Genomic DNA, 25,677 nt, shown 5'->3' with positions numbered 1-25,677 from the left:
GAAATTTAAAAAAAAAATGTAAATTGTTAGCAAAACTAGTACTTGTATGTGCAAGCTATACAATTGACAGTATTTGGCATCTGAGCCCCGCCCAGCACTAAAATTTACCGCCCAGCACTGTCTTAAAAATTGTGAATCCCGCCCAGCACTATTTTCATCTAAAATACTGACATTGTTAACAATACATTCAACATAAATTGAAAAATAAAATAAAAAAATGTAAATTGTTAGCAAAACTAGTACTTGTGTGTGCTGAAAAAGCTACGCAAGGGCCAGGGTATTTGGCATCTGAGCCCCGCCCAGCACTAAAAATTACCGCCCAGCACTGTCTTAAAAATCGTGAATCCCGCCCAGCACTATTTTCATCTAAAATCCCGACATTGTTAACAATATATTCAACATAAATTGAAAAAAAAAAAAAATGTAAATTGTTAGCAAAACTAGTACTTGTGTATGCTGAAAAAGCTAAACAAGTGCCATTATTTGGCATGTGAGCACCTTCATAAATCCAAAAAACACCCCTCCCCTAAGACCCTCCCCCAGGACGGCGATCAGTATACCCGGCACTCAGGAAATCCTGGGCACATCCCTCTGTGTTCATAGGTTACTTTGACTAGATTAATCAACAGTAACTTAAAATTTGGTCATGTCATAACATATATAGACGTATAGCCTACTTAACCGCACGAACAAGTATGGTGAAAGATAACATTTTTTTCTTGTCTTTAATATGAATGGTATCTAAGAACATCAATTAATAGTAGAGCAGCCTAGCTAGAGTTTGCACTACTCTTTTAAAAGAAGGCAATAATCCTAAAATCATTCTTGGTTCATGTGATAAATGCAAAGCATTACTTCTCCAAACATATACTGTAAGCAAATATCTCATTTCATTTGGGAGATATGATACAGATTTAATGCTTCTTTACACACAAGGCTAGATAACTAATCAAGTTTACATATATGACATCATAGAGCCACTTGAGATTCATTGTTCTTGTATTGGCCATTAATTATTACATTTGTCATGTTTGTATAAATGATGGTTTTTGTATAAATTTGGGTTGAACAAATGTTGCATCTCAACACAGTCAACAGTTTACCTTGGGATTATTTCGAAAGAAAACCAAAGGGAAAGTATGATTGAAGAGAGTCCAAGACACAGATGGACTAAACACCATGGATGTATATGCTCTACTAATATATTTCTCCCCTTGCATCTTTACAAACAGTAACCCAGGAATACGTATATTAAACGAGCTCGGGTAAAACAAGCTAGCTTCTGTGACTACAACAGGGCCTATTCACACTTAGCATTACCGTTACGTAAAGGCCAAACACGTTGCACTTAAGATATCTGACGTATGCCTTCTGTTTACAAGCATTCATAGGCATAGGAGGCGGGGGGCTGGGGGGGCTGCAGCCCCCCCAACCAATTATTTTTGTGAAAATTCGGGCAATATGCTGAGAATTTTTCGGGCACCTACTGGAAGAATAATAATTTGCAGTGTGTTTTTCATTTTTTTTTTTGGTGAAAATTTGGCAATATGCTGAGAATTTTTCGGGCATCTACTGAAAGAATGATAATTAGCAATGTGTTTTTCAATTTTTTGTTGAAAATTCGAGCAATATGCTGAGAATATTTTTTGGGCACCTACTGAAAGAGTAATAATTTGCAGTGTGTTTTTCAATTTTTTGGGTGAAAATTTGGGCAATATGCTGAGAATTTTTCGGGCACCTACCAGTGGAGGAGCGTCCATACAGTCAGAGGGGGCGGATGCCCCCCTGACGGACTCAAACGGACTGCTGGCGCCCTTTTCAGCTTTTTACCACTTTCTACTTATTCGCGATTATTGACTTTTATATTGCGCTCTAAAATACCTATTGACATTTGTCACATTTTGTTGGTGCAATTTTCTGACAAATGGCGATGACACCTATTTATTCTTCGTTTATCTGCAAATTAGCTAGGCCTGGAAAGGGTTATTTCCGGCGATCTAGGGAGTATCTTTACTCAAAAATTTTTTGCACGCTCCGCGCCAACCCAATGGGTGCTCCGCTTAGATAGTGTCGAAAGCGCCCCTACAGACCATTCTCTCCCCCTGACCAATATACCCCTAGCTCCGCCACTGGCACCTACTGAAAGAAGAAGAATTTGCAATGTGTTTTTCAATAGTTAAACTTATATTATTATTATGATTGTTGTAACGACTTCCCCAATAATTATAACCAATATGGAAGGGTAATAACACAAAAAATTATTTTATGTTATTGGCATGTGATGTAATAAGCGATGAATGCCTACATGATATGCATATTAACATGTGGAACGCGCGCGGAGCGCGCGAAAACTTTTGGTTATATTTTTCGGGCAAGTCGTTACAGCCCCCCCAAATCAAATGAGGCTCCTACACCTATGCAAGCATTTGGTGTTATAATTATTTTACAGTTAAGATGTTTTGCATTCCTCAGCCAAAACAAAAGTAACTTAAATAAGATTACTCACCTTCACTGCAAAGCAGCCTGCATTCCCAACATTTTATGCCAATACTGACATGTTGATTCTCATGTAGAAACCCCACGTCTTCAAGCAGCCCGCATTAGTCTGTAAAAGGTTACACTGCTTCTCTTCCGATCCTAAAGTCTGAAATGAAGTTCCCGCCAAGCGCGTCTGTCGCGTGCCCTGCCTCATTAATATGGATGTTTTCTAGTCTTGTCTTTCATCGAAGTCGGTCAACCATACACCCTAAGCTCTTGGAAGCTCGACGTACCAGTTATCCCTTGTACGTTCTGAAACTGACTCTACTACATCTATACATATATATGTAGCCTATATAAAACAATAACAATTACCGTATGCATTGTGTAAGTGTAGCTTTAAATATCTTGTTTTAAAAAAATGGGGAACAAAAAAAAAAGAAAATTTGGCAAAAAAATGTAAAATATCAACAAACAGCTGAAATGAAATCGAATTGAATATTTCAAGATGAACAGTCGACGTTTCGAGATAAAAAGTCTCCTAATTTCGAGGAAGCCGAAACTTTAGAAACAAAATGTCCGCTGAATTTGAAGTTTTAAAGTGTCGGCCAGTCCCCTTTCATGTTTAAATACGTCATTGAAACCGGCACTCCTAATTGGTCCAAAGTAGTACCAGTAATTATTATTGGAAAGTATGGTAAATAGCCGCGATGAGACGAGACGGGAAGTAAGGTTGCTAAATGCCGATTATCAGTTCGAAATGAAACAAGGAAAGTTGTGGTGTCTAGTTGAAAAGAGATGTATTTGAAACCGGTAGACATTACTTTGGAGTTAATATTGAGTATGTTTAGAACTTCTCATTAAAAGATAGCATACGGAGAGGCGGTTGTACGTGACTTCGGTCAGCCTACAGATAATGGTATTAGCCTACTATCAAGATACTACACCTTGTTATATGTGACTAGGCCTAGGCCCGTAGTACTACGCCTAGTTAATGACTATAATATATAGGCTTGAGCATAGTTTAAGTACCGTAGGACTAGGCCTAATGTTATGCCCATACTTATTGCGAACTTATGAACTAGTACTAGTAGTAGAACATACTTGCGGTAGGGTTGTTTGCCTACAAAACTAGTGAACTAGACCGGTGTGAAGTTAGATACTTATTCCCCATTCCTCGTTCGACATTCACGAATGAGAAACAGCTGCTACCTGTTCAGTTATACTTATTCGACAATCATGGTATCGACGTAACACCTATGGCAAAAATGAAAGCATTCTTACAAGATGTTCAACATTTGGCCGTGGAAAGAGGTTTATCTATGGGTCATATGAACTCGTAATGACAATGTACAAGGGTACGATAATGCATCTTGCCCGGTCCAAAGAGTTCTTGACCAATTGAAATGACCACTACTTCATCAGTTCTTAAATTAATGTAACGGGACCTGAAAAATCACTTTATGCCCTAATCAAGACAAGCACGCCTTGGACCACCTAACCAATGGGTTATATGAACTCTTAAGACAATTGTAGAAGGATACCGTAATGCGTCTTGCCAGGTCCAAAGAGTGCTTGACCAATTAAAATGACCAACAATTTTTGGATGAATGTAATAGGATCTGAAAGAAAAACCTTTAGGTCCCAACTACAACAAGCACCCCTTGGACAACCTAACCAATGGGTCATATGAACTCTAAGGACAATGTAGAACAGTACCATAATGCGTCTTGCCCGGTCCAAAGAGTGCTTGGCCATTTAAACTTTACAATAAATCATCACTTTATGAATGTAACAGGACCTGAAAAACTCCTTAAGGCCCTAATCAAAACCAGCACGCCTTGGACCAGCCAACCAACAAAACAAAAGCAACACCTTTGGCACGCAAGTTTAATGCTATAATTGGTGCTTTACAATCATCAGCATACAAAATTTCCTCCCCATTCCGGATAAACACACACGCACTCTTGGGGGGGGGGGCGCAACTCCATTTCTCAGAATGAAGTGATTTCTGTAGACTGACAACGCAATGAAAACCACTTCTTTTATTCGTTCACACGTCACAGATTTAAAGAACAGAGAAGTTTTCTTGCCTCTCTCCTTGAAAGTGGTTGTGAACGCTGTTACCCCCTTCGTAGATTATGAAAGATTGTACTGCTACATTCTAGAGCTGACAAAGACAATCTCGGGTCAAGCGGAGATAAACTTACTTTGATAGTTTATTTAGTAAAATAGTCTCCAAGTGAAAAAGTTCTACCCAGACATAAATTTTATTCCAACTAAACATCGACCAGAGTTAGTATGAGGTTTTATTAAATTTCTTTTTATTCAGTTTTTCCTAAATATTAATTATAACTTCAATAATCTAGCCATTTTACTCATGTTTACTCAATTCAACCGATTAACAAAAGTGCCAGATTTTAGGTCAATTTTGCATTTGTTAAATTAAGTCAAAATTGCACTTTCTAATCACAGCTTACAAAATTTTGTGTTTAATGTATTAATTCTTCGGTAAATATAAATTAGGCTATATGCTGAGTCAGTTATGGAAGTATAGAAGTCAGAAGAAATATTACATGCTTAATATCAACCCCCCCCCCCCCTCCCCATTTATTCTCTGATTGGATTGAAATGTGATTGCAGCAGAGAAATTTTCATGCCAAAATTACTTTTGCCAATTACTTTTCATGCAAAAATTACTACCAAGCTAGTATTGATACACTTTTACCAATCTATGTGCAAAGATGTTCCATTTCACTATTACTCAATACTTCATTAAAAAAAAAGGTGAAGGAGCGGAACAAAGACCATGCGTTCTGATTGTAATTGAATGATTCACCCGGGTGTTTTCTAGAAGATTTCGAAAAAGGGCGCTTGAACATTAGGCTAGAACTAATTGATACCGATGTACCAACTGACTGCCTACCATGTCCATGGAATTACCTTAAAAAGGCTGAGAGTTCATGCGTGATTGCTCCCTTGCGTCGAACCATTAAAATTCTTAAGTGATAGATAACTGAAAGAATCTGCAGCATGTTGATAGTTTAATTGCATTTTGGCATTTGTGTTCCCAAATGAATTAAATATCGGAAATGGTCACATTTTCCTTCTTTCCTTCTACGAATGTCTCTGACCCACGTTAGGAGAGTTAAGGTGATATTGTTCAGTGTTTGAGCGTTACTGCATGTGCTGTTAATGCATGGTAGCCCTAGGGAATGGTTTATTACTTTGATTGTTTGTCCGGCTGTACAGCCGATTCAGTGTGAGCTTTTATGACAGTGCATGCCTGCTACAAGCCTGCTACAGCCTTGCTACAGCCCTGAAAAGATACTGTCGCTTTATGCCATTGTGTTCTAATAACTGCCACATTGCAATTTTCCCCTTTGATATGGCTGAAAATTTGTAAGTGATTTGCGTAAGTAATGTTATATATGCTGATATATCGATGAATTCAAAAGTCATTTAGTGGTAACTTTCTTAAATTGTAAAAACTTTCCTACAGAATTTGGCCATATATAGTCATGCAGCCATTATATTGGAATACACTTAAAACGAGTTCTCTTTTTTTCATTTTTTGAGGGTCCAAAGTACAGTTTGTAATGCTACCGGTTGACACTAAAACGCACGATACATAACATGAGATGGACGTTAATTTAAAAAGTGATGATGTAGTGGTCATTTTAATTGGTCAAGCACTCTTTGGACCGGGCAAGACGCATTATGGTACCCTTCTAATATGTCTTTAGAGTTCATATGACCCATTGGTTAGGTGGTCCAGGCTTGCTGGTTGTGATTGGGGCCTAAAGGTTTTTTTTTCAGGTCCTGTTACATTAATTTAAAAAATTGATGATTTAGTGGTCATTTTAATTGGTCAAGCACTCTTTGGACCAGGTTAGTCGCATTATGGTACTGTTCTACATTGTCATTAGAGTTCATATGGCTCATTGGTTGGGTGGTCCAAAATGCTTTTTATTCGTGATCCTGTTACAGTAATTTAAGAAGTGATGATTTAGTACTGTCATTTAAATTGGTCAAGCATTCCTCGGACCGGACAAGACGCATTTTAGTACTCTTCTACATTGTCATATGACCCTTTGATTAGTTGGTTCAAGGCGTTCTGGTTTTGATTAGGGCCCAAAGGTTTTTTATTCGCAGTCGGGTTACATTAATTTAAGAAGTGATGATGTAGTGGTCATATCAATTGGTCAAGCATTCTTTGGACCGGGCAAGACGCATGATGATACTCTTCTACAATGTCCTTAGAGTTCATGTTAACCATAGGTTAGGTGATCCAAGGGGTGCTGCATGGATAAGGGCCCAAAGCTTTTTCGTGGTCCCTTTAGACTCATTAAAGAAGTAATGATTTTAGTGATCATTTAAATTTGTCAAGCACTCTTTGGACCGGGCAAGACACATTATGGTACCCTTCTACATTGTCTTGAGAGTTCATATGACCCATTGGTAAGGTGGTCGAACATTAAGGTGGTAGAAAATTTTTGCCCTCCGAAGGTGGGCTAGACGCCAAATGGTGCAACATTTGGTGCTATATTTGCCTTGCATGTATCTCCAGGAATTGCTAGTTTTTAGGCAGTGTTTTAAATTTTCTCTTTTGTTTGCCAAATGAAAAAAAATAAGAACACTTCAAAATTGTTGCTGAAATATGAGTAGTAATGAATAGGCCCTAAGTCCAATGAAAAATTATTCTACACTGTGCAAGGCTAAACCCAACACAGCCTGTGCTTGACTGGGATAACTGCCAAGTTCAGGCATATCAACCAATTATCAGTCCTTATTACACAGATGCACACAATGAATGAAAGAATGATAAATAGATGATCAAATAACAAATTAGTCTTTATTTATTTCAACACCAACAGGATAACAATTGCAGTGAGACATGTCTCAGCATGTAGCATGTTATGCAGGTAGTCTAGCTATTGACTGTCATCAAATCCTCCTCCTCATCATCTGCTATCTCCTCTGGGGCATTCAGAAGCAAAACATGTAGTTTCGATCAAATTCGTCACTCTTTAAGAACGTTGCGGCGTGCGCTACTAAGCTATTTGTCACTGATTTGACAGAAGTTTCGTACCTCGCGGAGTCAGTGTTTATTTACGATATGTCATGTGTGTAGGTATTGGAGAATTTACAGGCATACGGGGGTGATGGGCAAATCGAATCACGGCCGCGGCAGAAACAAAACATGTTTTTTCGATCAAATTCATCACTCTTAAAGAATATGAGTGACTTCTAGAAAATGTTTGACGAGGTGCCAGACTGACTGCCAGAGTATTTTTTTTGGTCCGGGCGGCCGAGTTTTTCGTCCGGGCGGTAGCTTTATGTCCGGGCGCTAGCCAGTCTTTTCAAATTTTTTCGGGGCGGCGCACTCGGACGTAACCGGTAGTGGAGAACACTGGTCAAGCATTCTTTGAACTGGGCAAAACGCATTATGGTACTCTTCTACAATATCCTTAGAGTTCATGTTACCAATTGGTTTGGTGATCCAAGGCGTGCTGCATGGATTAGGGCTTAAAGCTTTTTTTTGGTCCTGTTACACTCAAGAAAGAAGTAATGATTTAGTGGTCTATTAAATTGGTCAAGCACTCTTTTGATCGGGCAAGACACATTGTGGTACTCTTCTAAATTGTCTTAAGAGTTCATATGGCCCATTGGTTAGGTGGTCCAAGGCATTCTGGTGTTGATTAGGGCCCAAATGCTTTTTATTAGTGATCCCTTTACATTAACTTAAGAAGTGAAAATGTAGTGGTCATTTAAATTGGTCAAGCATTCTTCGGACCGGATAAGACACATTTTGGTACTCTTCTACTGTACATTGTCATATGACCCATTGATAAGTTGGTTCAAGGTGTTCTGGTTTTGATTAGGGCCAAAAGGCTTTTAATTCTCGGTCCTATTACATTAATTTAAGAAGTGATGATGTAGTGGTCATTTAAATTGGTGAAGCATTCTTTGAACCGGGCAAAACGCATTATGGTACTCTTCTACAATGTCCTTAGAGTTCATGTTACCCATTGGTTTGGTGATCCAAGGCATGCTGCATGGATTAGGGCTTAAAGCTTTTTTTTGGTCCTGTTACACTCATGAAAAAAGTAATGATTTAGTGGTCAATTAAATTGGTCAAGCACTCTTTTGATCGGGCAAGACACATTGTGGTACTCTTCTACATTTTCTTAAGACTTCATATGGCCCATTGGTAAGGTGGTCCAAGGCATTCTGGCCTTGATTAGGGCCTAAACTTTTTCGTAGTCCCGTTACATTAATTTAAGAAATGATGATGTAGTGGTCATCTAAATTGGTCAAGCATTCTTTGAACCGGGCAAAACGCATTATCATAATGCATAATTTATGGTACTCTTCTACAATGTCCTTAGAGTTCATGTTAACCATCGGTTTGGTGATCCAAGGCATGCTGCATGGATTAGGGCCCAAGCTTTTTCTTGGTCCTGTTACTCTCATTTAAGAAGTAATGATTGAGTGGTCATTTTAATTGGTCAACCACTCTTTTGACCGGGCAAGACGCATTGTGGTACTCTTCTACATTGTCTCAAGAGTTCATATGGCCCATTGGTAAGGTGGTTCAAGGCATTCTGGTCTTAATTAGGGCCAAAGTGCTTTTTATTCGTGATCCTGTTACAGTAATTTAAGAAGTGATGATTTAGTACTGTCATTTAAATTGGTCAAGCATTCTTCCTACCGGGCAAGATGCATTATAGTACTCTTCTACATTGTCATATGACCAATTGATTAGTTGGTTCAAGGCGTTATGGATTTGATTAAGATCCAAAGGCTTTTTATTTGCGGTCCTTTTACATTAATTTAAGAAGTGATGATGTAGTGGTCATTTAAATTGGTCAAGCATTCTTTGAACCGGGCAAAACGCATTATGGAACTCTTCTTCAATGTCTTAAGAGTTCATATGGCCCATTGGTAAGGTGATCCAAGGCGTGCTGCATGGATTAGGGCCCAAAGCTTTCTCATGGTCCTGTTACACTCATTAAAGAAGTAATGATTTAGTGGTCAATCAAATTGGTCAAGCATTCTTTGGATTAGCCAAGACGCATTGTGGTACTCTTCTACAATGTCCTTAGAGTTCATTTGAACATTTGGTTTGCTGATCCAAGGCGTGCTGCATGGATTAGGGCCCAAAGCTTTTTCGAGGTCCTGTTACTCTCATTAAAGAAGTAAGGATGTATTGGTCAATTAAATTGGTCAAGCACTCTTTTGACCAGGCAAGACGCATTTTGGTACTGTACACTTCTACTTAAGAGTTCATATGGCCCATTGGTTAGGTGGTCCAAGGCGTTCCGGTTTTGATTAGGGCCCAAATGCTTTTCATTCGTGATCCTGTTACATTAACTTAAGAAGTATAGTCAAGTGGGGTAAAAAGACAATTTACCTAAAGTTTGCTCTAAAAATTGATGAGTAAGAGGTATTGTTACGGTTCCAATGTTCCAGTGTGTTTGGAGTGGGATTCTTTTAAAGAGAATCTAACAAAAATAACTTTTTTGTAAATGGAACTTGTGTCGTTTTTTGCGGAAAATGTTGGGTTTTTTTTACCCCCAAAATTTGCTCAATTCGGGGTAAAAAAAACACAATGCAGGGTTAAAAAAAACAATGCTAGTAAACAGCTATTTTCTTCATGAATGTATCTTAAAATCATGTTTGCATATAATTACATCTAAGTATGAGCTACTACCTTTACATGAAAAAGGAAAAAAATTGTAAATTGTCTTAATTCAAAATTATGGATGGCTTGTGTCATATGTCGTGCTCGGCCGTATTCATACTGTACAGTGTGTATATGATGCTACACAAACGTGGTGTAATATAGTAGAAACATTAGAGTTGAGCCAATTTCAGTTACTTCTGCCCAATTATTTAACATTTTTGACACATGACAGACATGAAAACTATTTGCCTATAGCCTCTAAAATCAACATTATGGAAAAATTTATCCATTCGGGCAAAATATGGAGTACATTGGAGCCGGAAAGTACTTGTTTTTTTTTACCCCATTCGCATCATTTTTTGGGGGTAAAAAAAAACAAGGCCCCCCATGAAGCGTGTATGAAGTTGGAGTAATTCTATCATGTGGGAGTGTAATATCACTATAACTGCTATGCTGTAACTGCTGGAATAATCTCCTCATCATATAAGCTGGGTATGAAGGAGAAAGTTTCGGATATGTGGTACAAACTTCAAATTTCGCTATTTTAGCATTCGCTTGATTTGATGAAGTGGTGATTGGCAGCGAAGTGACATACAGTAGTAGTCCAGAAATTGTATAATAATAAACTAGACATACACAGTAGGACTATCACCCAAAATAAATTAGAACTTTGGCTAAATATTCCCCTTCTATAAAGGGGTTGTTTTTTTTACCCCAACTGACTATAATAATGTAGTGGTCAATGGTCATGTAAATTGGTCAAACATTATTTGGACCGGGCAAGTTGCATTATAGTTCATGTTACCCATTGGCAGTCCGGTTACACTCATTAAAGAAGTAATGTAGTGGTCATTTAAATTGGTCAAGCACTCTTTGGACCAGGAAAGATGCATTATAAATGGTACTTTTCTACATTGTCTTAGGAGTTCATATGGCCCATGGGTTAGGTGATCCAAGGCGTACGTTCTGGTCTTGATTAGGGCCTAAAGTTTTTCTTGGCCCAGTTACATCCATCTAATAAGTGATGATGTATTGGTCATGTGAATTGGTCAAGCACTCTTTGGACTGGGAAAAACGCATAAATGGTACTCTTCTACATTGTCTTAAGAGCTCATATGACCCTTTGGTTAGGTGGTCCAATGCGTTCTGGTTTTGATTAAGGCCCAAAGTTTTTCATGGCCCTGTTGCATCCATCTAATTAGTGTTGGTGTATTGTTCATGTGAATTGGTCAAGCACTGTTTGGACCGGGGAAGACACATTATGGTAATTTTCTTCATCGTCTTCAGAGTTCATATGACCCATTGATAAAACCTCATTATCTTTGGAAAAATACACTAAAATGTACTTTTTCGACGAAAAAACCTTGATTATCTCGTAAGGAAGCAAAAGGCTTAAGTTTCCTAATAGTTATATCGAATCCATTATGGAATAAGTAACATGTGTACTACAGTTACTTATTTGCGAATGTCGAACGGGGCACGCAGAATAAGTATTTAACTTCACACTGGTGTAAACTAGCACTAGTAGTACTGGCACTCTTTGGACCGGGAAAGACGCATTATGGTACTTTTCTACGTTTTCTTTAGATTTCATATGACCCTTTGGTTAGATGGTCCAATGCGTTCTGGTTTTGATTAAGGCCCAAAGCCTGAGACGCGCTCGAGCAGTATTTTAATAAGCAAACTCCAGATAGAACTCGCGACTAAGTTATTAAACCCAGAATATCGCACTATAAATGATGAGGCTAGCAAATTCACGCTGTTACGCCTTTGAAAATAATTTCGAAAGTAGCGTGGTTTTAGGGCCAAATCGAGTGCTAGGGAGTTCGTATCCTAATAAAAATAACGTGTCTTATCTGTTCATGGCACTGGATGGAGAGAGAGCGTGGTGGTTTATATACAGTGAAGTGAGGCCAATTAAAGGTCGCGAATCATTCCATTATTACGACCCGTTATGTTGATTTGGACGTCTCCAAGCCAACATCTATAGTTAATGGAATCTTAAATCTACTACAGGCCTACTCTTTTGAAATGACTCTTGGCAATTATAATTTTGGGCCAGCTATTTTGCCAGAATTTCTGTGTACTGTATCCTTAATTTCATTAAATTAATATTTTTAAATAACCATTCATATTGTTGAAAAACATGATGAATGATCAACACAGTTCCTTTGTACACTTTATCAACACAGAAGCTGCAATTTTCTGCAGGGTGTATTTTTATATATTTTATAAATCCACATTGCAACTTGATCTCAAATGTTGTCTTTAGTCTTCCCACCACTGCTTTAGCCATAGACCCATCCAGCCGTTCATTAGACGGGCGGCGACCCCCAACACCCTCCCCCCCCCCATTTTTTGGGGGAGGGCTATAACAGTTACTACAGTACCACATACTACACCACTGTATCCATTCTCAATATTCAGTATGTTGGTGTGGTTAATGTGCACCCTTCTCCCTGGGACGTGAACTCATCTCATGGTGCGAACTGGACTCCCTATCAGCCATTTCTGGCTAAAGCCCTGTTTCCCACACTGACAGTCATACTGACTGATATCATCTATACAAGCACACTATTTAACTTCCAACACAGAATCATAAAGTCTCTTTGGCCCTTAAACTGTTTTGATTGTAGTACAGTAGGCCTACAATGATAGACCTGTAATGCACTATTAATCAATTCTATTGTTAGCGGGGCCTATTTTTATACAAAATCTAAAAAGGTGATTAAAAATTAATGATTAAAAAAAATTGATTAAAATCGGAATTTAAATCAGTGATTTTAATCAAAGTGAATAAAATCAAACAACCCCTTATTTTCTGCAGGATAACTCAAATGATCACAATGGGTTCATGTCATTTTGTATTTCGTTATTTTTTTGATCAATATTCATTATTTACCTGAGTGAAAAGTAATACATTCATCTTTCCTTTGTGAAAGTATTTTGCAATTAACCAATTGTTTAAAAAAAAATCATGTCATTTGATTTCAAAGACATATAGGAATTGACATAAGGAAATGCAAAATGATATGTACCTTTCATGGCCCTTTAAAGTTGTTATATTAAGGCATCATTTTGCTCAGAAGATGGCAGCCCTCCACATTAAGTTAAATTCTGCTTCGATTAACTTGCCTTTTTGGTCAGTGAAGTCCAATTTAAGCATTGCCATCAAACTCTGAGAGGACATGGCAGTCAATTCAAAGGGATCAACCATTTATTATTTCAATTATTATTATTGTACCTTGCAGAAAACTGATGCAACAAAGAAAGCAAAGTCTACTGCAGGACATGACATCATTGCTCAACTTCTGCAGCAGAGGGACAACACCCTGGATTTGGGTCAGGATGAAGTTGAGCTGGTCAACTTTGTAGAGGATGAAGTTATCCACCAACCACCAGCTCAGGCACAGACCCCACCACAGAAGCCACCATCCCCAACACCAGCACACAAACTACCAACCCCAAAACAGGCTTCACCACAACATAAACAACACAAGAAGCCATCAGCCTCAGCACATAGTTCACCAGCTCCATCACAAAAACCACAAACCCCATCCCAGAATCCACCAGCCCCAGCAGATAAACCACCACAACACCAACCAGCAGCACCGGCCTCACCACAACAGCGACCACCAGCCAGACCGCAGCCAGATTGGTTAAAAATGATGCGGAATCAACTGTGGAAGGCAAAGGAAAGAATCAAGGAACTTGAAGAGAGAAATGAGATTCTTTTGAGGAGTACAGTAACTAATCTGAAATTGATCAGGGTTTATGCTCAGTTAGCAGCAATCATGTTATAGTCAGATCTTGAATATTTTCATTTTGGTAATATTTGTGATGTCATTTCACTCTAGCTACCGAAAATCTTCTGGAGACAATGCAAGAATGATTACTATTGTGAGTTCCTATTTAATAGGGGTTTCCAGTAATGATAGTATATATTTGTATCCAGTTTCATATTAGCTGATGTTAAAGAGCTCATAAAATAACCAATTCCCAAAAAAATATATATGTGATAGAGAATTATAAAATATATATAGTCATTGGTCCAACTCCCATCATATTTTTTTATCCATTGTTGAGATATATATATATATATAATATTTTATTAGTTGCAAAAAAAGAAAAGATTATTGCAGCATAATCAACTATGATGTAACAAAAGGAACACTCATGAATTAAATTACCTTTGTTTTTCATGATTGTTTATAATTATTTTTGGCAGTCTTTATAGTAAAGTGATGTTACCATCCATGTATACCAACAACAGCGTGTGTTGCTACAATTAACCTACATAAAACTACAAGGCTTCTAATATAAGAAAGCAGGCAATTTAGTGAGTGTTCCTGCTGAATAAACAACCAATAAATTTAAATATTCCAAATCTCAGCAATGGATCATCAGAAAACTGCTCTAATGAAGTCACAGACATCGCTAATCATCATATCATTTGGGGCGCCTCAGTGACCTATGTGGCATTCTTGTGGTGTCAGTTAGTAACTGGGGTTGAATTTCCACAAAGAAAAAGTATAAATGCATTTCAATTTGTGTTTCAATGTCATTGAAGTCCACTGCACACGTAGATAATAAAATATGTTTCAACGGCGGATGATTTTGACCCCGGCGATATTTAGCTGAAATAAATGGACAACGCCAAAAAGAAAAAAATTGCTAGCTGGGCGAAATCAGTTTGCATATTATTGTACACCAAAATTTACACTCGGCATCCAGATGGCGGGAAAATGTAACATGCACGTTCAATGTGTTGTGTCGTTCCCACGGTGCGATGAACTTGGGCAAGTTGGAATGTCGATGACCTACTTATGTTCTGTGAGAAAAGTCAGTGGGAATTATGTGTATAACAACTCGGGTTTTTCCACGTGTTATAGAAGTTTTACGTAAGCAGAGAATATTTTGGGGTGGCTCGTTGATTGTGAGGAATTAGCACTCATCTAAGCATCAATATTTGTGAAAATATCGTAAGAATTTTTAGATATTCTCTTTGAATGTCCCCTCCATATATATCTCTCTTTCTCCCTCCACTCAAAGCTCGACATTTACGCTAATGCTGTTAGGGGAAAAATTATCGTAATTATCAAAATATCGCGATAATTTTTGAACTATTTATCGTGACGGTAAAAAGCTTATATCGCCCAACCCTACTTGTGTGTGAACTTATCAGTTTTGTTACTGACTTTCAAATATGCCGCATCCTACTTGCTTTTGTTTTTACTCAGGAAGACTAGCATATTGTATACATGATCGGTAATGAGCCTGCTTCTTTTATGATTAACGATGTTTGTTTACATATTTTAAAATAAATTTCATGTTTAAAATGTATTCGAAATTTAAAAAAAATAATTCCATTTATACGGGTTGTGATTTTCTAAACGGATAGTGCATTTGCGGCCGGTTAAACGGTCACACCCTTATATAGTAGCGATGACTTGGAATTTTTTAATGGGTCTAGGTCAGCCCCTCGCCCAGCCTGGATGTCCCTCTTTTATTTTTCACTGTTTTCTGATGTAAAGGTATGGCAATGGGAGTTGGACCAAGGAGTGTATAATTATTTAATTCTCTATCATATATAGATATATTTTTAATTGGTCATTTCATGGGTTCTGTACAGGTAACTGCTAGGTTTGTACGTGTCTCATTCAAAGGAACACACAACTTCTTTAACAATGATTAAAGATATAAAGGACTGTTCATATTTATTTAATTTGAATTATTTTATCATTCTTCACTTATTAGGATTACCTGCAGCCATTGCAAGGTTAGACAGGTGTCCAGTTTCTACCTCAACACCAAGCAGGGAAGCATTTCCAACCCAGACAGCCTTACAACTGAAAACAGTTTTAATGCTGACTTATTTGAGGGCTATGAGGTGTGTACTAATGTATCATTCTCGGTGGTACTGTAACCCCCACCCTTCCCCCCTCCTGTTTGATTAGGTTCATTCTTGGTACATAGTATTGCAGGAAAAGTAAAGGTGTCATAAGTCCAGTTTTGGCTAAATTGAGTTTTTGATGGGAAATTGTTCTTGAACATGATAAGGTGCCTTATCTTTTCCAAATATTTTCCTATGTGGAATGATAAACTGTTAGTATGTCCATTTTAGGGAAAGATAAACTGTCCTATGTCCTGGACATAGGATTTTTATTTTATTTCCAAAAACAAATGTGTATATATGTCATATTTGTGGAATATAAAAGTTCATTTCAGGCCCCCCTAAATACCCCATATAGCGGTCAAAATCTAAAATTTTGACAATAATGCAACCTTAATATATTTTAGCAAGTTGAGCATATTTTATACACGATTAAAATCTTTAAATGCAATTATCTCAAAATGGCAATTTTGGACATAGTACATCTTTACTTTCCTGTGACGATACGTTGACGGCATGAACATAATGTAGACTGTATAAGCCACAATTGTACTAGCTAGTATAGGTCCCCCCCCACCCATGCTGCTAAAGTCATACCTCACTAATGATGTATCATTGATGATGATTTCAGCATCATATCTCGGTGTTAGCCAATCCCCCCTCCCTTTTTTACAACTTTCTGGCAGGAAAACTGATGGGTGGAAACAGATTTTAGATTCCTTGCCGAAGGTTCAAGAAATCTATGCTGTCACAACATGTATGTGTGTATGATGCCAAGCTTAATGTTACCACTTTTTCTCAACAGTGCCACATTGCATTCATACCTGGTAAATATAAAGTTGTGCATATATTGGGCAGATGATCGTTATTGCTTTTGGTGCTGTTTCTCATGAATATTAATGCTTGGCCAGTAAAAAAGTTGTTACTAAACTTGGAAATGGACCATCAATAGATCTGTAAGGAATTACAACTGCCTCTTTTGGCTTCCTGGTTTCAGAGCTGCTCTAAACACATTTATAATTTGTCTTTGCAGCTAGAAGCCTTCAAAATTCCACAGGAGATCCTACACAGAGCTCTACAGGCCAAAAATGAAAAAAACTCATTTGCAACTTGATGAGAACACTTTTTACTAGGGAGCTCCATGGCAACATCCTCCTTAACTGGCAAATCACCCCACAGTGATAATAAGAAGCAGTTGCACAATGGGAAAAAAGATGCCATAACAAGTGAGTTTGATTTGAGTAGTTTATCCATGATTACATGGAAGGGATTTATGGCTAGGTGGCTCTAATTTTATGAGTAATCACTGAAAGTCATATTAATTTCAATTAATATATAATTCAGGCAAAAAATATTCAGATTAGTTAATGTTTTTTTACAGGTGATTGCTGAGGTCCGACAAAAAACTGCATTAGTATTCCCATGTTTTTGATAAACAATGACACGAGCCATTACATCTGCAGTGTTCTCCACTAGCTGTTTGATCCGGGCGCCGCGCCAGGCAAAATCTGAAAAGGTGCGTCAGCGCCCGGACATAAAGTTACCGCCCGGACAAATTATTCGCCCGCCCGTACAAAACCATTGCATTTACTATTTGGGAAAATTTTCCAAAGTGTTGCAAAATATATTGCCGTTACCGGCAAAATACCGGTATCGGCAAAATTATCCAAACTTGCCGATCCAGACCATCCGATATCAGCCCCTTGCAACCAGCTCACCTGTTAAAGCCTATATATTATAATCATCACTTTCAAATACAAGTGTATACATTTTCCATATTTTAAGTGTTCTTATCAGTGGCGTAGCTAAGGGTATTGGTCAGAGGGGGCGAGAATGGTCTGTAGGGCGCTTTCGACACTATCTGCGCGGAGCGTACAGATTTTTTTGGGAAACACACTCCCTAGATCGCAAATAAACGAAGAATAAATAGGTGTCATCATCATTTGTGACAACTCGGAAGTTTATGTGGGTGTTTATATGAGCATTTTGTCAGAAAATTACACCAACAAAATGTGACAAATGTCAATAGGTAGATGAGAGCACAATAAAAAAGTCAATAATCGTGATTAAGTTAAAAGTGGTAAAAATCTGAAAAGGGCGCTAGCAGTCCATTTGAGTCCGTCAGGGGGGCATCCGCCCAACCCCCCCCCCCCCGACTGTATGGACGCTCCGCCACTGGTTCTTATACAGTTCTGTTAAAGTCTTCTTTTACCTGTTATTAGTAACATTTAAAAAACATTTAAAAAGGTAATAACATAAAACTAATTAATTGAATGGATATACTTTGCAATCTACATTTTGAAGGTATATATTTTACAAAGTAATGACAAATTGCGCAATTGGCCAGCAAAACATGATGTCAAAACCTTAAAACAAACAAGTATGAGTATGATCTTTCCGATTGTGACATAAGTGTGCATTTTTTCTAACAATGTTATTATTATAAGTTAACAAACATTCAACGCTTAACTAAAATTTAAAACAAAGGTATTACAGTGGTACACGTAGGCTACAGAATTTGAGCATCTAACATTACATGCAGTAACGCAGAAATTCAAACGATGAAATGCTTTTGACATATTACCCTATCTAAGATCTTAAATGATACCAAATAATCAAACACTAAATTTATCGTAAATTGTAAACTGATCACTGATTGGATGGCATTATTTACATATGATTTCAGCCACGTGTGTCATAACTCATGACGTCAATATCAGTAATATCCTGGCCAATCACGTAATTGATTCAAATTTTAAGCAGCAATATATATCTGATATAATTGAAAGACAAACAACATTTGCCAACTTGGGAACAACCATTAATTTTAGCAAGTAAAGGGATCCTGGTTTCAAGCATGCCAGGGGTTATTTCATGGGTCACATTATGCCTATACCTATTCAAAATGAATACATCAGATTTTATCAAGTAATGTCAGGTGCTGGCAGCTTTTCTCCTACAAAGTGTTTTTACTGAAAAAAGTGAAAGAACTTGTGAAACATGAAATCTCAAAATAAAAAAATTGATGCAACTTATAAATGCCTGAAAAGTGTCATTTCCTGCAATCTGGGAGACATTTTTGGCTAAAATATTTGGGTACGCTACGTGCCAACCTATAGTGGCGCTCCGCTTAGTTATTACTGACAACAGCACCCGCGCTTAGTTAGTATTGACAACAGCACCCGGACAAAAAAGAGACAAGCGTAGAACACGTACTGCACCTATTATTATGAAAATGAGGTCACGATGTAACTAAAACTAGTTTTCAAAAATCAATTTAATGTTACAATTTGTGATAAAGTTCATGAATTCTGGGGTGTCGATTGGGGAGGGGGAAACTAATGTATGTTGTCCCACCACACTTTTTGTGACCTGAACCCCTAAAATAAGAGTGTTTTTTGAAGGGTATGCCCCTGGCAGTCAAACCTTGATTGTCGTTAGACAATTATAGTACCGGTAACCTAAATTTTCGAATATATATCAATATTTTCACACTAATTATCACCAAGATTTTTTTGAAAATTTTCTAAAGGGGAGGGGGAACTCCTTCAGGGCCTTTTTTAACATACATAATGGGGTCCCTTACACAGCCCACCCACTCAGCTCATTCCCCCCCCCCCTCCTCCCAGAAGGTCCACTTTTGGCATGTAAAACAAATAATGATAACACAAATCTAACAATTAATATACACCTAAATTCCCTACATGGCTTCTCCTTATCAAAATATGATTACCTTTAACTACCTGTGTAAAACAATGAATAAAGCAGAGCTTATAAAGTATCATAAGTCATTTTTCCTGGCCCTTCAAAGTGATTTTACCGAGTAAATTTATTTTGGGGGAAATGTTAATTTCTAAAACATGAGATCTCAAATACGGAATGTTTAGATGCAACTTCCAAGGCCTGGGACGTGCCATTTCCGGCAATATGGGAGGCGTTTTTGGCCAAACCCGCCAAAGGTGGCGCTCTGATAGTGTCTTATATAGTATCTGTCAAGCAAATGCCCCACCCTCCCACACTTTCAAAAGCAAATCAACACCCCTGCATTAATTGATCCATATTTTCATTTATTTTTCAGAGCTGGTAATGCAAAAGTATCCTGCCACTAAAAAGGTAATCATCCGGATGAAGATGATAGAAAAACTAAATGATGAGAGGAGAGCATGTAAGATGCAGAGCATGTAAGATTAATTAGAAATTACTGGCTTGTTTTTGGTTTCTTGCCATTGGTTTCTTGTACAGCCATACTTGGCTCCATGAAGAAAAACTTGATGCTCATCACTGACTTCTGAAAAACCCTGTCGCCAGGTACTTTTTTTATTTTATTTTTATCTCAAATCAACTTTTAGTGTGGTCTCACTGGGCCCAATCTTGTACAGTACTATAAATCGTGTATCCAGAATGTTCTTGTCAAGTTGACTTTCCATCGAGCATCAATTAGTCCGACACTCACTCAGCCATATTGGTACTGTACAACATGATCTCTATTACGAGAGAACTGTTTGATGGTGGGATTTGGTCAGTGCTTTCGGGCAATACATTAATTACTTAATTTACTTTCTTTACTTTATTTACAATATATTTTATTTAGTTATACCATACTCTATTTACTCTATTAACTCTATTTACATTTTAACTTTATTTACTGTATTTATATTATTACTTTGTTTACTCAATTTACATCATTACTTTTTTTACTCTATTTACATTATTATTTTATTTACTCTATTTACATTAATTACTTTATTTACTTTCATTTCTTTAATTACTTTATTTACTATATTAACATTATATACTTTATATAATTTATTCACTGTATACTTTATTTATATTTTTTTACTTTATTTATATTTTTTTACTTTATTTATATTTGTTTACTCTATTTATTATAATTAGTTTACTTTACTTTACTTTATTTTATTTATTTATTTTTATGTATATATGTATGCGTGTGCGTGTGTGTGTGGTTTGTATTTACAAAGAATTCTATCTATATGTGTGTGTGTGTATGCGTGTATGTGTGTTGCTTGTATATTCAATTGTATATAGAATGATTTATGTACTATCTATACAATTTTATATATATATATATATATATATATATATATATATATATATATATATATATTAGCCTTTGTCTTTCAATTTCATATAAAAGAGTCTTTTCGAAGTTTCTCTTTCGAGATCCGGCTTCTCAATACAGATCTCTAAGTAAGGCAATATTTGTCACCAAAACAGAACTCACATTGATCGATATGGTGACAAATGTGACTACGTTTACTTTATTTACTTTATTTGCTATATATTTTATTTACTTATACCATACTCTATTTACTCTATTAACATCATTACTTTATTTACACTATTTACATTATAACTTTATTTACTCTATTTACATTATTACTTTTTTACTCTATTGACATTATTTACTTTATTTACTTTACTTACTTTAATTACCTTATTTACTATATTTACATTATATACTTTATATTTTTCACTTTATTTACTTTATTTGTTTTTTTACTTTGTTTTTACTTTATATTTTACTTTGTATTTACTTTAATTACTTTATTTACTTTATTTTTTTTAATATATGTGTGTGTGCGTGTGGTTTGTATAAAACAGAATATACATTGTTCGTTACTAGTGACAATTGTGCCTACATTTACTTTATTCCTTTATTTACTTTAGTTACTTTGTTTACGTTATTTGCGTTATTTACTTTATTTACTCTATTTTCTTTAGTTACTATATTTACCTCATTTATTTTTTTTTTACTTAATTTACTTAATTAACTTAATTTACTTGATTTACTCTATTTACTTGATTTACTCTATTTACTTGATTTAATCTATTTACTCTATTAATTCTATATACTTTATTTACTTTATTCACTTTATATTTAATTTACTTATATCATACTTTATTTACTCTATTTACATTATTACTTTATTTACTCTATTTACATTATTACTTTATTTACTCTATTGACATTATTACCTTATTTTCTTAATATACTATATTTGTGTGTGTATGGCTTGTATACAATTGTATATAGGATTATTGATGTAATATCTCTTCAATTTTAATTAAATATTATATATTATATATATATATATATATGTGTGCGTGTGGTTTGTATAAAACAGAATAGGCATTGTTCGTTACGAGTGACAAATGTGCCAACATTTACTCTATTTCCTTTATTTACTTTAGTTACTTTGTTTACGTTATTTACTTTATTTACTCTATTTTCTTTAGTTCCTTTAGCTACTATATTTACCTCATTTATTTATTTTACTTAATTTACTTAATTCACCTTGATTTAATCTATTTACTCTATATACTTTAGTTACTTTATTCACTTTATATTTTATTTACTTATACCATACTCTATTTACATCATAACTTTATTTACTCTATTTTTATTACTTTTTTTACTCTATTTACATTATTACTTTATTTACTCTATTTACATTATTACCTTATTTTCTTTATATACTTTATTTGTGTGTGTTTGGCTTGTATATACATTTACATATAGGATTATTGATGTAATATCTCTACAATTTTAATTATATATATATTTATTTGCCTTTGTCGTTCATTTCTGATGACAAATGCCACAGTTGAATTCCGATCTCTGTACCGGTTTCGAACCTTTGGATATGTCCATAGCCTAGTGGCCATGCTGTCCGCTTATAAATCTAAATGGGGTGAAGATTGGGTTTTTAGTCCAGGGGTTTTCATGATTTTCACCACATTTTGTATTGCAATCTTATAAATTTGGGCAAAGTTAGTTTATCAAAGTATATGATTATTTTGTTATGTATAAAGAAGTTTACTTTCGTTATGTTAAAGATTGCACGATAACCGAAATAATTTGTGTGTGTTAAAATCATGAACACCTCCATGGTTTTCCCAGTCAATTAAAAACAGATTACCTCTTGTCTGTATGGTATAGGTAATAACTGTATCTCGTTTTCTTTACTTAGCATACTAAGATCTAAATTTACTTTACAGTATAATCCTTCGTTCTTTTATTCCTTCATATTTTCAGAAAATGCATATATTGTAATAGATATAGTACTTAGTAGGTATAGAGAATATATTCAGACACACACACACACGATATTTCCTCCATGGGTTATTGAATAGCGGTGTACCTAAAGTTGTGTGTGTGTTCGTTAACAGAGGTCAAAGTCCTAAAGCACTGTGAACCAAAATATCTCCAAAGTATCGTTTGTAGTGGAGGTAAAGGTCATTCCGTTATAGGTCTACTGGAGACTGGCTCCGCCAAAATACTTGAGATATTGAAATAATTTTGGGACACAGTACGAAAGATTCCTTGCTACGCATTCATCAAAGCTTGTATCCTGTATAAATGAAAATTAAGAAATAAAAATTTATATATATATATTTATTTATGTGTGTGTGTGTGTGTTTCTTTCTTTCTTTATTTCTTGTCAATGCGAAGTAAACCCATGCCACACTGCAATTTGGAAAATCTCAATGTTGCAGGAGAAAACAAATGTGCAGTGTTTGTTGCACGTGACCTTTCATAATCACCTCTTGTGTTGCAAAGGCCTTCAATTAGCTCAGGTCATCACATTCATAATAAGAATTAAACAATTATTTTTCCGATGAAATATGTTATATGCACATGTCTGGGTGAGAAGAATATGTATATATATATATATGTATGGCATTTACTGGACGGAACCAGGTTCTTTGTCAGTAGGGAATTCACGTCGCGATAAATCACTTACGTCCACCGTAGTACCCATATCTCCATATATCTCCATGTCTTGTGTAGTAGTAAAAAGATATCATCCACGGTATTGGCTCACGAATAGTGTTTAGGAAAACAAAGTTACTGCAATGAAATACATTATAAGGAATGAAACTTTATCAAAGTTGTCAGTGGCACAAGAAAAGTCAACTATGCAACTATGCCTTACATTGTTCGACTATAAACCGATATATGGAGTAAAACTGCACCTCCCTCCCCCACCACCACCCCATCCCAGACCCGTATCTATTCCCTTTTCAATGGATACCTCACTTGACTTAATTGGAATGTTCACACAAAGGCTGTTAAGGGTAAAGCCTGCCACAACTTTATTTCCTTAGAAAATTAAAGCAATGCAGAGTTAACTATACCATCATGAAATTATTCTACAAGTCAATCATCCAAAGTGTCATAGCGTCCAGTATTATATGTTTCTTTGGCAGTATGCCGAAGAAGTACAGGGCAGAGCTGGAACGTGGTCGGAAGTTAGCTAAACGTTGCATTGGTTCAAGTCTTCCGTCACTCTCAACCATATATGAAGAGAGTCTATTGAAGAAACTCAAAAATATAAAAGAAGATCACACACACCCTTTTCATAGTCATTTCATTTTCAACAGATCCGGGATACGATTACAGCAAGGAGTTGTTCCATAACAACTCCCTGATTACAGGTGCCCAATACTAAAACGTCCAGGTTCCGCAATTCTTTCTTACCTGAGGCAATACACTTATTTAACTTGCGTGCAAAGCGATTTGGCCACAGTGTGTGATCTGTCACTTGCAGCCCTCTGTGCTGCCTCTGTTACTGTTCTGGTTCTGCCTATTTAGTTTTATTCTCGTAGCTGTTCACTTATAGTTTGTTTATTGTATGATTGTGTTTGTATTCACTATTGTTTTATGTTTACTGTCGACGAGAAATAATTTCCATTTTCTGTTTTCTGAAATGGACAATAAAGTTTCTATCTATCTTTAAAAAGCGACAAAATCACATGGTTACAGTCTCGATGTAAGGGGACTGGGATTGAACGTGGATCAAGTTGTTTGGGTGATTTTTCTTTTTGACAGTTTGATGCATAAACATGTGGATTATATGTAAAGTATTAATTCCACATGTGAATTTTATTAAAGAAAACTATATTTAAAAATAAAATTAAATAACGTCAGGTAAGTATCTTTAATACACTTCTTTCTGCTTTTGTATTCATATTAAAGGGACTGTATATATATATATATATATATATATATATATATATATATATATATATATACCCAGTACGCATCACACTGGCGGTCCGCTGGCGTAAAAACGCTGGCGGTAAAACGCTGGAGGTCCGCCAACGGACCGATAGACATTGCTGCTTGGAAAAACCCAGCGTATTGCCGACAGCGGACCAACAGCGTATCGACGTCGTAAAAAAGCCGGCGGTTACACGCTGGAGGTCCGCCAACGGACCGATAGACATTGCTGCTTGGAAAAACCCAGCGTATTGCCGACAGCGGACCAACAGCGTATCGACGTCGTTAAAAAGCCGGCGGTTACACGCTGGAGGTCCGCCAACGGACCGATAGACATTGCTGCTTGGAAAAACCCAGCGTATTGCCGACAGCGGACCAACAGCGTATCGACGTCGTTAAAAAGCCGGCGGTTACACGCTGGAGGTCCGCCAACGGACCGATAGACATTGCTGCTTGGAAAAAACCCAGCGTATTGCCGACAGCGGACCAACAGCGTATCAACGTCGTAAACGAGCCGGTGGTTTCACGCTGGAGGTCCGCCAACGGACCGATAGACATTGTTGCTTGGAAAAACCTAGCAGAATTCCA

General features: G+C 36.5%; 1 protein-coding gene across 2 annotated transcripts; it reads left to right on the top strand.

The window, feature by feature from the left end:
- The first annotated feature begins 3,147 nt into the window (after window positions 1-3,147).
- On the top strand, window positions 3,148-20,784 carry LOC139960422 (uncharacterized). Of its 2 annotated transcripts, none has more exons than XR_011790512.1 (5): window positions 3,148-3,319; window positions 13,420-13,914; window positions 15,926-16,058; window positions 17,095-17,287; window positions 20,140-20,784. XR_011790512.1 is itself a non-coding variant. In XM_071958768.1 (5 exons), the coding sequence occupies exons 1-3, from the start codon at window positions 3,395-3,397 to the stop codon at window positions 15,950-15,952; spliced, it is 525 nt and encodes a 174-aa protein (XP_071814869.1). In that variant the 5' UTR covers window positions 3,148-3,394; the 3' UTR covers window positions 15,953-16,058; window positions 17,095-17,287; window positions 20,140-20,784. The 2 variants fall into 2 exon arrangements, 1 of the variants encoding a protein (XP_071814869.1); XM_071958768.1 differs by having other exon boundaries at window positions 3,148-3,397.
- The last annotated feature ends 4,893 nt before the right edge of the window (window positions 20,785-25,677 follow it).

The sequence above is a fragment of the Apostichopus japonicus genome, chromosome 19 (assembly GCF_037975245.1).
Source record: "Apostichopus japonicus isolate 1M-3 chromosome 19, ASM3797524v1, whole genome shotgun sequence".
NCBI lineage: Eukaryota > Metazoa > Echinodermata > Holothuroidea > Aspidochirotida > Stichopodidae > Apostichopus > Apostichopus japonicus.
This window is presented reverse-complemented; position numbering and strand designations above follow the sequence as displayed.